The sequence below is a fragment of the Centruroides sculpturatus genome, unplaced genomic scaffold (assembly GCF_000671375.1).
Source record: "Centruroides sculpturatus isolate CEXI.00-Female unplaced genomic scaffold, Cexi_2.0 scaffold2444, whole genome shotgun sequence".
NCBI lineage: Eukaryota > Metazoa > Arthropoda > Arachnida > Scorpiones > Buthidae > Centruroides > Centruroides sculpturatus.
This window is the reverse complement of record NW_019386652.1, coordinates 6,551-19,679: the sequence shown is the minus strand read 5'-3', so window position 1 is coordinate 19,679 and position 13,129 is coordinate 6,551. Positions and strand designations below refer to the sequence as shown.

The 13,129-nt window shown below is 34.7% G+C and overlaps 2 protein-coding genes across 2 annotated transcripts; one reads left to right on the top strand and one right to left on the bottom strand.

Annotated features, from left to right (window-relative positions):
- Positions 1-1,338: 1,338 nt before the first annotated feature.
- Positions 1,339-1,850, bottom strand: LOC111615496 (solute carrier family 13 member 3-like). The gene is made up of 3 exons (XM_023356899.1): positions 1,761-1,850; positions 1,532-1,681; positions 1,339-1,458 (listed from the first exon to the last, which is right to left on the bottom strand). Exons 1-3 carry the CDS (start codon positions 1,848-1,850, stop codon positions 1,339-1,341), a joined length of 360 nt encoding a protein of 119 aa, XP_023212667.1.
- A 3,080-nt stretch (positions 1,851-4,930) lies between these two features.
- On the top strand, positions 4,931-12,860 carry LOC111615494 (serine/threonine-protein kinase PLK4-like). Its single transcript, XM_023356898.1, has 5 exons — positions 4,931-4,978; positions 9,000-9,104; positions 11,301-11,550; positions 11,617-11,750; positions 12,622-12,860. The coding sequence occupies exons 1-5, from the start codon at positions 4,931-4,933 to the stop codon at positions 12,826-12,828; spliced, it is 744 nt and encodes a 247-aa protein (XP_023212666.1). The 3' UTR covers positions 12,829-12,860.
- The last annotated feature ends 269 nt before the right edge of the window (positions 12,861-13,129 follow it).

Genomic DNA, 13,129 nt, shown 5'->3' with positions numbered 1-13,129 from the left:
TTACATTTACCAATATATAGAAATGTAAAAAACCTGAAGAGGGATGCAAGTGATACGAAAATATTGCACCCGAAATGCATAATAAGTAAGAAAATAAAGAATACGAAGATAAGCTTTTGTCTCTGATTAAAAGCGGTCCAGGCAAAAACCGGTGGTTATTTCTGTAGAATTAACCAATGAACTTTCCTCAATTTTTTGATGAAATATTTTTGAATAATTGATTTTAAAAAGAATAAAAAGAAAAGTTGTTAAGTGTCAAAGAGAGTGGACAAATTCGTGCTATACACATACACTAGCATCATATATACCAAAAAAACCTGAATGTTTTTTTAATTTCTCGACGTATCAAGGCCCCCTGAGTGCAAAAATGTAAATATCTTGGAAATAATTTTTTAACCGATCGCCATACTTTTCCTCTGTTATATATAACAGTTGGAAAGTAAAATTTTCTTAGAACTTTGGCAATCTCAAAGACTAAGATCAAATGATTAAAATCTTAAATTTACATAAATTATCTCCTTTAATTAATTGAAGAAAGCCACCCGGAAACAAATAGTTCCGAGACTTGTTTTTCATTTAGGCAAGTTTCTTTTGACTAGAAACTCTGTTTGACTAGATAAGTTTCACTGTTAAACTACGGTACATAATAATGATTTACGTCGTATAATAAATCTGCGTGGTTTGCGCTGTTGGCAAGAACATAAACGTTCTATTTCCAACGTTTTCTCTTCTAGAGATTTCAAGTTCTTCGGTTTATCGTCCTCGATTTAGTGCCAATTTCACACACAAATAAATGATAGCACCAAATCATGGCATGGCTGTATATATATGTTCAGTTTCAAAGAGCTTTCTGATTTGAATTTTCACTTTCCGAATCTTATCAGAAATCTAAATCCACCTTCAAAGAAGTCAAAAAGACAAATTGTAATACAGTAAAAGAGAACTGCACGACTTCTCTAATTTATACTTTAATCTTATCTTCTTATAAATCATTCAATTTAATTATCATCACGTGTCTTACTTTGCATAAGTAATAAAATAATTGTGGAAATTAATATTTGACTTCCGAGTAGTTTTTTCAGAAGTCATAAGAGACCGTTGTCACTTTCCTTTCTCGGTGGTTAAGTGGTTCAAAAATTATATTATAATTTATAAATAAACATCAGATAAAAAATAAAGATTATTTTTTCCCTTAATACAAAGTGAATGACTAACTTGAAACAAATATTTGTGAAATGTGAGCCCCTGACGAAACTACCCTGCTGGCCCCTTTCAATACCAAATAAAAATTAGTTTAACTTGCAGTGAAATTTAAATATTTATGTTTTATCTTTAATCTTACCAGCGTATCGTAGTTCCCAGCGTTAACAAAACTTTCAGCGCGATCCTCCTGTGTAAATTACACTCTTCGACAGCAGCCGCTATTATTAAACTTCCCAAAAACATCATAATAATGTCCTAGGAAATATTTGGAAGATCCATTAAAGTCTGTTTAAGTATAACGAATAAGAATTGTTCTCTTAAAGCTCACTTTGTAATAAAATGGAGTTATTTCCATGGTAGGCATTATCCCCAAAATCGGAAACAACACAATGGGAAATAACGACGTCACGGCTGCGGGAATCGGTTCGAAAACGTAGTAACAAGCCATCCATAGGATGACAAATGCGCATTTTGTTTCCTACGTACAAAATAAAAACGAATGATTAAGTATTTAATTAACATTAATAATTGCGATAGCCGTAATAAAATGGAATTACCTGAGAGTCGTAAAGAAGTAAAATCGGAGTTAAAGCGAAAGGTACGAAAACGGCAAACAAGACTTTCCACGTATGTTTCAAGAAACACATTTCTCCACGTGTCACGAATTTGTCGACTTTTTCTAAGTAAATAAATTATCTTGTTTACGTCATAACATTGAGAAACTCAGATAAAAGCGTGTCATAAATTCAATTTTATTGTTATTTCTCAACACATTATAATAAAAAAATAATTTTTTGCACTAGTATAATTCAATCCAAATTATAATTTAAAAAACCATATTGAAAACGCTGGGCTGGGAATATTGAAAATTTTGATATTTATCCTGAGAATTGTCTTACCGACAATTCTCAGGATAAATATCAAAATTTAAGAAAAGTTAAGACGAAACTACTGGCGGTTAGTGTTTAAATCCGATCTTTATTACTCTATTTATCGCATGGTTGTTAGCGACATAAACACACAATTCATACAATAATTCGTCATACAACAATTTTCCAAAGTCGACTATTTATCATGTAATCTAAATAGTCCGACCAGGTGTCATTCGACTACCGCTTGAACGGGTAAAGATCGTTGTGTTTGTGCAGTATTTTCAAGCATATAACGGCACACTCTTATACGTATAACATTATTTACCATCAACACAGTCAAAGTTTTTAACTACAATAACTGTTTAATGAGATAATCAACGATCGCCTGAAAGATCGGGCTAGAATTTGGCTAATTAAATGATTATTATAAAGTAATCTGTCGCTAGGGGATACATTAGGCGCCATATCTTAACTAAATTAATAATTATAATTTTAATAAATCAATATATATTATAAAGATAAGTGTACAATGTGCGTGCCGCTAAAACTGAAAAACCAGTCCCGGTACGATCAAGAGAGTTATATGGTGTGGTATCCCTCTATCCCTCATCCACGAAGAAGGTTCCCGTTTTTACCCGAACGGCGTGCTGTTGAAGATATAAGGGCTGGAAGTTTCGCCCTTTAGCATTCCAGAATGTTCCGGAATGTTCTGGAACGTTGGGGAACATCCCGGAACATCCCAGATCATTGTGGAACATTCCAGAACACTCTCGAATGTTGTGGAATGTTTTGGAACATCGTGAACCATTCGAAGACTTTTTTGTATGGGTGGGACTACCCGTTGGTGGGGGTATATAAAACAAAATCCGTCGTGGGTTCGAACGTCAGTTTCTTATCAGTGACGAAGGGAAGAACCGAAAAAGAAGTGAAAATTCCATTATTAGAAACGTTTAGAACGTTCGAAATTTTCGACAAACACTTCCAGTTATCTCCAATTCAACACCAGCAGACGAGATCAATGCATGCTTTAATTTAATCCCAGAATAGGCTACCACTGATCTATACTGAACTGCCATTCCAATTTAAAAGACTGCAATTTCCAATCAAATTAGCCTATAGTTTTAAATTAAATAAGCGCAAAGACACACTTTAAAACATTGCGGCATCAACCTCAAAAACTCCCGCTTCTCTCACGGTCAACTATACGTAGCTTGCTCTCGAGTATGAAATTCGAAAAATTTGTACATATATATCCCGGTTAACAAAATGAAAAATGTTGTTTATAAACAAGTGTGAGGACCCAAACGGGGTCCGAAAGGAGGCCATTAACGACTTTTTGAATGAGTCAAGTTTCGTAGCGCGAAAGAGAGAACTTAAAGATCGGATTTAAACAATGAACCTTTTGTCTTATTAAAAGATTTTAGACAATAGTTAGAGTAAAGTCGAGGAAAACGAGGTGGGAGAAGAGTCGTGTTCCGACGCGACGTTGACCTCTCACGTACCCTTCGGTGGGGTTTCGAATTGTCACCAGGTGACAAGGAGAGACCAATGGAAAGGCGGCTGAGGTTGTGGAATCTATAAAACGTTCTTGGTTCATAGTCTTACCCTCCTGGGGCCTTAGTCTCGAGTTTTTCGTGTTACAACTCCCAACGTGTTGAAGGTGTCACGTGGTACCATCTCACAAACTGACGTCAAATTGGTAGTCTCGAGTTCCAACTCACGTGCTTTCCCATCTCACCGTGCGAGTTGCTACTCACGTTGAGTCGAGCATGTGAGATCGCTACACGAAAGTAAAAATGGCTGACGGATACGCAATTCTTATCGCTATCGAAGAGTTAGAAAGAGCCGGAAGACGTTGTTTGAGAAGACAACGAATTTTTCGACCACAGTAGATGACATTTCTTTTCGCATCAAGTCAATACTAATAAAAAAATTTTAATTCATAATCGATAAAATTATACAGCAAATTTTTCAAAAATAAAAAGTATCTGATTCATCGAAAAAGAGTATTAAAATGATAGTAAATTATATGTATAGATTATTAAAAGCATAGACACTACATTAAGATTATTTATTAATCAGAAGTGCTAAGTTCTGATTAATAAATAATCATAATTAGGCTTACCAGACGTCCCGTTTTGACCGGGATTGTCCCAGTTTGACTATGTTGTCCCAGCGTCCCGGCCAGTTTGTCATTTTGTCCCGGTTATTTGATAAAATTTTAAAGTGCCGAATATACAAGAAGTAAAAATAGTGCAGCCTCGAGTAAAATGGCGATTTGGCACTTACCCCTCTGTTACACTCACTGTTGTCAATCTAAATATTTCGTATCTAGATCGTACTTTTAATGTTGTCTATATGTTTTCCTCAAAAATTTATAGCATATGGCCTAATGAATTTAGATGTTTTATTTTGTCATTCAGATATTTTTTCACAGAATTTATAATAGCACGTAGTCAATGACATCTAGATATTTTTATTTCATTTTTTTTTTAGATATTTTGTTTCAATTAGAGTTGGCAAGACTGAAACTTACACTGGCCACGTCATTGCTGTGCATGTCATCTCTTAGTCGAGTTCAAATTGCTGATCGGCATTTGCAATTATTTCGTACAGTATCTGCGCATTCTTTTATTCAGCGTTTGCAGCCCTTTTAGCGCATGTGTTCAATTATTAAGCCTACTGTCAGCGCGCTTAAGGTGCTCTTTCAGCGCACTAGCAGCACCTCTCGATTACGCTAAAAATAGTGCTTACAAGATGGAAGCATCCATGAGAAAGTATCTTTTTCGACTACCAAATAATAATCAGTTTTTTGCTCTTTTAAATAAGCAGATTTTTAATCGTGACATACGAAAATGGCTTTTAAAGATTTCATTCGAATACTGTGGTACGATATTGTGAACGTAACCAACGATTTTTGCACGCTTTCTTCGTTGTTGGGAATCAGTCATAGCCAATGCCATAAATAAATCATCATTTCCTTGTTTTCTTATAAATAACATCGAACTTAATGGCCTTTCTTCTAATATGCGCGTAAATATAGAAGAAAGAAAAACATTGTTTATATCAGCCATTTTGAGATAGCTCTTTCTCCGGCAAAAGTGTTTTCAACCGTCAACAGTGAAAACGTCATTTCCGGCAGCAACTGCTCAGCGCACTGCTGAACGAAAGAATGCGCGGTATATTAAATTCATTTAATCTCTAAAATGCCAAAAAGAAACCATGTGTTTATTGATGATTGAAAAAAAAGTTCTATGATCGTATTGACAAAGTGAAATATGATCTGTGCTTTTCATAATTTTCAGTAACTCATGGTGAGCATCAAACATTTAAAATCATTTGAAATGTGTGAAACCTAAGGCAAGCAATAGGAACTTCCTCAAATGTATTGCCATATTTTAAATGTACCGATTTAAACGACAAAGAATTTTTAAAATAAATATTAATAATAAGATATGTTTAGTTCAGTTATTAAAAATTGCTTTTAACTCGTTGTTTTTGTTAACAAACTACTTTATTTAGCCTTTTCAATCATAGATACTTATCCTAGTAAGCTAATTTTCTGTTGCGAGTATTTTCTCAAAATTGTCCCGGTTTGAGAAGAAAATATTATGGTAAGCCTACACAATGATAGCAAATGTTTTTCATCCGGGTGCCTTGAAATGGTACAAACAGACACGGGCTCATAATAGTGGTCTGCCAAGAGCATCCCAAGCCTGGGCACAGTGTACATGAACTCTCTCTCGACAACCAGTCCAACACCATTTGGAGAAATGACCATCTGGCTTCTCTCCTCGATGATCCTTTCTTTCTCAAACTTGGTTAGATATTCATATGATCTTCTATTGCAACAAAAAGGCATCTCTAGTGATACAACATCCCTCTGCAACAGGTAAACTACAGACTGGATGCCTTTGCACTTTTTTAAAGGCCAAGGAGGATGCACTTTAATGCCCTCTGCTGGCAATATGCAATGAGCTATCCTGCTATAACTCTAATCATTTCCATATCTGTTTGAGACATGTCTGCATGCTAAGTTTATCAGCAATACAACAACTTCTTCCTGGTGAACTAATTTTTATGGCAATGAGTGGATCCTTTGAGTGTGTGCATTATGTTGTCTTAGTTTTTGATTTTCTTGGGTGGCTCATTTGAGTTTGCAAGCTGCTAGTGAAAGTTTTTCCCATCTAATAGTTGTGTTATATAAATGGAAAATTTGGTTATACTTAAAAGTCCAAAAAACAAACTGTCAAAAAGTTTGAATAAATGTAAGAAATTAAATGTTACCAGCAAATGCTTTATGTAAAACTCCTTTTTTCAGCATTAAAGACATCCATGCACTTCAGCGTAACTTCAGGCCGCTCACCCTTGCAAACTTTCTGGAGGTTTTCCCATCATATTGGCTTTTCTAATAAAGAGGCATTACTTTTAAAATCAAAGTTGTTAAAATCCATTTGTGATATACTGTAGATTTCACGGGTACATCCCTTTTCACGATGCTAGTGTGAGTTAGCAGGGGGCCACTGGGATGATCCCTAATGACCACTTAATCTGCATGGGTTGGCGAAACCCGCTCTCAGTTTGTCAGATGGCTTAGGAGGGCAAATCGAGTAGGGAGAGGTTGTGAGGTCGTGACGAGGTATCCAAATAACTACACAGGTGGGAAAATAACAACACATTTACTAAACAACTAAGAGATTATACATATCAAAGGAAAAAGCATAAATAACACATGCGTAAATAATAAAAGGAATCTATTCTAAATCTATGCTCTAACCTAATACCAAAGACCGAGAGACCTCTCTAAGAGGGACGCGAGGGAGAGAGGGACAAAGTTCAGGCAAGGGTATACCTCGTAGGATTCAATCTCTTCGTATAGGGCGTTGGTAGGACACACTGGGATTGACGGTTCAGTTTCTAATCGAAGTTCCCTTGGATGGCGGTATGGAACTAATGTCCCTGGATGTCCACTCGGCTATGTCCGTAGAGGGTGTATGCTCCGTTAATCTCTGAGTTTAGAGGTGTTCGTCGGCTGTCCTCTTCGGCTGTCTACCCGGAGGTGCAAATTTGACCCCTTTTTATGCTTATCTTGGAGGGGGAATCATGGGGAAAGACATATGATGCAATCGCCAGCTCAACTTGCATACAGCTGTGTTTACATTATCGTCATCCTTTTCTTCCAATAGTTGACATTTTTCCATCATAAAATTGTCAAACTTCCTGATTTATCGACGTCAGGTGACTTATGTCTGACTACGTCTCACCCCTTTAGAAAAATCATTGCCTTATTTGGGCATTTAGATCGACTTTCTCACCAGCTCACTCAGACTTAGAAGGGAGTATGGGATATCGTTTTAGCCTCGTCAGTGACCTTTTGGTTACTCTCTATACCTTATATCTACGTGAGACTTGAACGATCCCTTGGTGAGAGGGGAGTCCTTCTTCAGACAATTAAGGTCACCTTCGATGTGATGCAGTACACAAAGTGCGAAAATTCACATTTGCATCAAATTCTCACATTAGTCAAGGCTGTTGACTTTTTGAGATGTGTAGTTGTGAAGCTGGTCATGTGGCCAGATGCCTCGTCTCAGTAAAATATGGCTTTGTGAAGCTTGCCAGGATATGGCAATGTATTAAGTACATCTAATACTTTCTTTATGTGCCATTCTGTATTGATGATAAACTTTTTTCGGAACTCCAATAGGAAGAAGAGTCCCACTGCCCATTGTTTTCCCTATTATCACAAAGCCTTCCGACTAACTTTTGATGTATTGGACTGACCAGTTGTCGGGAACATTTTTGACTTGTTTAGTATACATTATCTTTCTCTCCTCATTGCAGTAGTGTAAGTAGAAGTAAATCTCATCTGTAGTGATCACAAATCTATCCTCTCAAGAGTTTTTGTGTATTTCTGTCGTAATTTTCAGTGTTCAGGAGTTAGCCTATGCTCTATTGCTTTTTTCTTGGTAACTAAGTCTGTAGGGAGAGCAAATAAAAGTATCCACACTCACTACTGACAATATACATGCTTTTGCAGTAGCTTGGAGTTAGGTCCCTTAACTAACTTCCATACTTTCTGATCTGTATATTTTGCTTAGTTCTTGAAGTTTTTGGCTTAGCACACAATACAGATTTCTAATATGCTAACTCTGTCAACTACTTTTCCCAACATTTTGACAATTCTGCAAATTCTAATTCCTTTTTACTACACTCTATGTAAAATTCTTCTTGGAAAGGATTCTGGTCCTTATTTCTGATTTGATTTGGTGCCACCTGATTTGAGGTGATGCTGTTTTGCTTTTTTGAGAAGCGTGTCCACAAAATTATGAAATAAGTGGAATTACCAAATGCCAAAAAAAAAATTTGCTGAAATGGGACAGTTTTCAGAAGCTGTCAAAATAAAAATTGTCTCAAATTTGTACGAATACTCTCCATATTATTAAATGGACTTTTGGTGGCATAATTCAAAAAAATAGAATGAAATTTAAGGTGATAAATCATTTCTGTCCTCCAAGCATTGTAAAGCAAATGATGAGCAATTAGCAAATTTTAGTCGATTACTATTTGAGAAACACTTGAATGAGCAATTACTCAAGCTATCATTTATCGTTTGAGTGATTTCTCGAATTAGAATTTGAGCAATCGTCACTCAAATGAGTAACTATTCGAGATTGCTACTCGAGAGAGATGAAATGATCATAATCGAGATAATCAAGTTGTCCGAGCAATTTGCTCTAGTGCTTTCCTATTGCTAATAAAATCTCCGTTGACAGTTCCTGTTAAACTTCATATATTTAAAATGTTCGCCTCTACAACATCAATCTAATTTATTATAAATGTTATTTTTACGAATTAAAGTTTTTTACAGTTGTAAACTAAATGATGTTATTAGTAAAAGAATTAATAAACATTCTAATTTTCTAGGTTAATATATTAAGCAACGGAGAAGTTTGTATAGAATTTTTGAAGAATGCAAACCAACAAGAAAGAATTGTGGATGTGTGCAGAATATCCCAAGATGGTCTGAAGGTAAGATTTTAATGTAATATTGAAATTTCGTCTTAATTTTAATATTTGAAAATCTTTTGGTTAATTGAATTTGATTATTTACCTTTAGATAATACATTTTACATCATTTAGATTGTAATCTTTCAAATAAAATACTATTACTAACAGTACAAAACTTCACTTTTAACTAATATTTTATGCATCAAATGGATTTAAATTGTAATTATTAACTATAATTTTTTTTAAAATAATGAATAAATCAGAGAGAATAGAATTTGTGATCATCTGTTTCATTAAATGCATTCATGGGAGGCCGAGCAAAACTTTATATGCTCTTATGTGAAATACTCCGCCTAATCTCCTTCGAAATAACAACATACAGTGTTGCTGTATCATAATTAATAACATATGGACGAACCTTCGATAATGGCCACCTCTAAATGGCAACCATTTTTTGGGAATGTCAAAGAAAGAATGCATACAAAATAACCTCCAAATGATGGCCTTTTTTTGTGTTTTGTCGTTAGCCATTGTTTGGAGGTATGACTGTATACAGTTGAATGAAAGTCAGGACAGCATACTTTTAATGCACCTGTCTAGTATGCAAGAGTTGCAGATTTGTCTGTAACCAGATCGACCTTGTCTTCCAAAATTTTTTAACATATAGTGGAATCCCATTTATCTGCTCAACTGAGATGGGCCCTATTCAGTTAATCCAGAAAATTTGTTAATGGCACAAATAACACAATTTATATACATTTTATTTTATATTTCTAATTTCTTCTCCATGGTAACAGGTGCTTTCTTTTAGATGTCATTTTCACAGTGTTTATTTAACTTCACAAAAGATTGACGGTGAAACGATAGTAGTGGTGGCCGTCGAATGAAAAATATCTTGATGTTGTCGAAACCGTGTTGTATTTGCTTATTGTGTACAGGCACAATGAAGTGACGTTTTTCTCAACACTGGGCTAGTTGAATCTTTTATTTAGTTAGTTTCTCCCTCGGATTTTCAAGGGCCGACGGAAGTGCACCAGACACCGCAAGAGCCGCGGTGCTTTACGGATACAGCATCCCTATCTCCGGGCGAGCCGATTCCAGGGAGCCAAGTCTTCGGGGACCAGTGCGGTAACGCAAACGAACTCGGAGACGTCGGCGGAAGCCCCGGGAAGAGTTGTCTTTTCTTTGTAAGGACTCGGCTCCCTGGAATCGGCTCGCCCGGAGATAGGGATGCTGTATCCGGAAAGCACCGCGGCTCTTGCGGTGTCCGGTGCGCTTCCGTCGGCCCTTGAAAATCCGAGGGAGAAACTAACTAAATAAAAGATTCAACTAGCCCAGTGTTGAGAAAAACGTCACTTCATTGTGCCTGTACACAACAATGAAAAATATCTTGTGAGATCACAAATGATAAAAACTTATTAATTTAACATATCGACTACCGTGAGAAGTGCAACATTTTTATTTGACCGAAAAATAGCAATTTTTATAGTTGAAAATCTTAAAAGATTAGAAGATATTTGACAAGATATTAAGTAAATTCAAAAAATGCTCCTATGGAAAAACATCGTATGATGATTCATAAAAGGCAAGTCTGTTTTTGCACGCTCAATGTTACATTCAAATAAGAATGAACTTAGTTCTTTGACTTTTTTGCAGTATGTTTGGTTTTATATATAGGTACTGTACATCTGTTATGCTTCTGAGATGGGAATTATGTTTTATAATCTGGATAAATGGGATTCCATTGTATAACAAATTACTTTTGAAGACTGTATTTACTTTTTGCTTTGATGTATTTTTACTCACAAAAATTTCCAAATTATATTAGTATGATTTTTTTTCCCAATGATACAAGCAACAAAACAACTTTTCCAAACTTAATGTAAAATAAAATAACCAGATACAAGATTCCAGCCAATTATAATTTTGATGAGAGAAACATGATATTGCATTTTGCAATCATTTACTTTTATAAGGTTAAATGATGTACTCTTCATTACATTTTGATTTTATTTTGCATAGATTAAATACTTGCACATAGATTAAGAATGTAAAAGCAAAACAAATGTAGAGAGAGAGGGTGCAGTTCAAAGTTTCATTTTTCTTGTGTACAGATACATGTATGGGTATCTTCATCATGAAAGCAGTATTAGCATTGAAATATATATATTTTAAAATTTAATATTTATGATTTAATTAAGTGTTTGTATTAATTAGATCACCGTGTACAAGCCAGACGGAAAACATTCGCCTTCTCTGACGGATCGCTCCTTGTCGGTTTCAAAACAGAAAGTCTACTCTTACGAAAATTTGCCAAGACAGTACTGGAAAAAGTATCTGTATGCGGCAAGATTTGTTAAATTGGTAAGAGCCAAGACGCCTAAAATAACATATTACAGCGAACGAGCTAAGTTCATGTTAATGGAAAATGCTCCTGATGCAGATTTCGAAGGCTCTTTCATGCTTGGTATGGATTTTGTTTAATATCGCATTTCCGAAAATTTGTTTTGTTTAATTACAGTAAATATTATAGGTGGAAAAATTACAAAACATGGCGATCTGACAACCGTCATTGACACCGACGGAATTGTTTACAATATTCATTCCGAAGAAGAAGCAATGAGTTTCAAACCTAAAATACAAAGTATGTGGGAGCATTTCAATCAAGTAAGATACTTTTATATTTTTTTTTTCTACACAGCTGTTGCTTAATTAACATCACAGTTAGGAACCAAAATCCTCAAAAAGGATTTTGGTCCGTATTTATTCCTATGACCAACAAAAGTTTCAGTTGATGTACTTCTGTGTTGCATGAAAGTTGCATGACACAAAATTGCATTGACTGGCAGTGCTAATTAATTAATAGTGCACTTTAACTGTTCAATAATTGAGAAATTGATAAATAAGGTCTCTTTTTTTTGTAAAATTAATTCGTAAAGAAGTAGACTAATGTGATTAGTTTTAAAAGGTCATAAAACTTGTTTATTTTAATTATAAACAATCACCATTTAGAGTGAGACATTTTTGTAAATATTCTATCTAATTTTGTGTTCTGTGCAAAAAAGCTTTGTTGTTTTTCTTCAACCTGATTCCCCCATGAACTTTGGCATTGAAGATAATGTCAAGTGTGTCGATCTTTTGATGTCGCATTTAATTTAGGAAATGATCAGAAGTTGACGGTGCCTTTTCTGGGCCATAAGAAGGATCAAAATAACCTATTGTTTTGGGTTTTTTCCTTATTACAATGCAAGAAAAAGATTGTTGTTTCTGGTATACTCTGATTATCTCAAAGAATTTTGATTTTATAGAAGTTTTGACAGATCTAAAACCTTCCAATGCTAAAAATTCAATAACTGATTACTGCTTTATATGGCATGAGGAAGACAACTTTATATTTAAAGTTGTCTTCCTCATTGCTCATGACTTAGCACGTACAAACCCATAGCTATTGAATAGTTACAATCACATATTTCTATTTGAAATTTTGTACAGAACTACCATAGGCTAGAATGTAAATTTTTAATTTCTCATTTTTTAGTGTCATCAGTACTGTAGAGATCTCGAGGCCACGCTTCAAGCACTGGAAGACTTAAAGGGCTTCTCCTGTTTTCCCATAATTGTCGGAAGGTACGTACTATATTTCTATAAATCAATATTTATTTTTTTAATTTTGGGAAAAATAATCAGAGTTTACAATTTGGATAAGTGTTTGGAAAATTGTCAGGTTTCTATCCCAAATACATGAATACTTTATGTACACTGTACAATGATAAGAAATAATCAATGCTTTATAATTATGACAGTGAAATTAGTTTAATACCAGAAACAATAAAAAATATTTTTGAAGGGATTGACAGATATGTGTGAGGGATGCATTTAAAATAAGAATCATTTGCACATAACATATATATACATATATATATATATATATATATATATATGTTACTGTGAAAGACTGAAATTAGAGAATGTCGATATTCTCCGGTGAATATTGACACATACAAAATACATCAGTGAAAGTCCGAATATTTGGTTATATTATTATA

Coding starts and splice junctions, on each gene's coding strand:
- LOC111615496 (XM_023356899.1), bottom strand. CDS start 1,850: ATGTGTTTCTTGAAACATACGTGGAAAGTCTTGTTTGCCGTTTTCGTA. Junction 1,682..1,760: donor TACTTCTTTACGACTCTCAG/GTAATTCCATTT, acceptor TTTTGTACGTAG/GAAACAAAATGCGCATTTGT. Junction 1,459..1,531: donor TAACTCCATTTTATTACAAA/GTGAGCTTTAAG, acceptor AATATTTCCTAG/GACATTATTATGATGTTTTT.
- LOC111615494 (XM_023356898.1), top strand. CDS start 4,931: ATGGCTTTTAAAGATTTCATTCGAATACTGTGGTACGATATTGTGAAC. Junction 4,979..8,999: donor TGTGGTACGATATTGTGAAC/GTAACCAACGAT, acceptor CTAATTTTCTAG/GTTAATATATTAAGCAACGG. Junction 11,551..11,616: donor CGAAGGCTCTTTCATGCTTG/GTATGGATTTTG, acceptor TAAATATTATAG/GTGGAAAAATTACAAAACAT.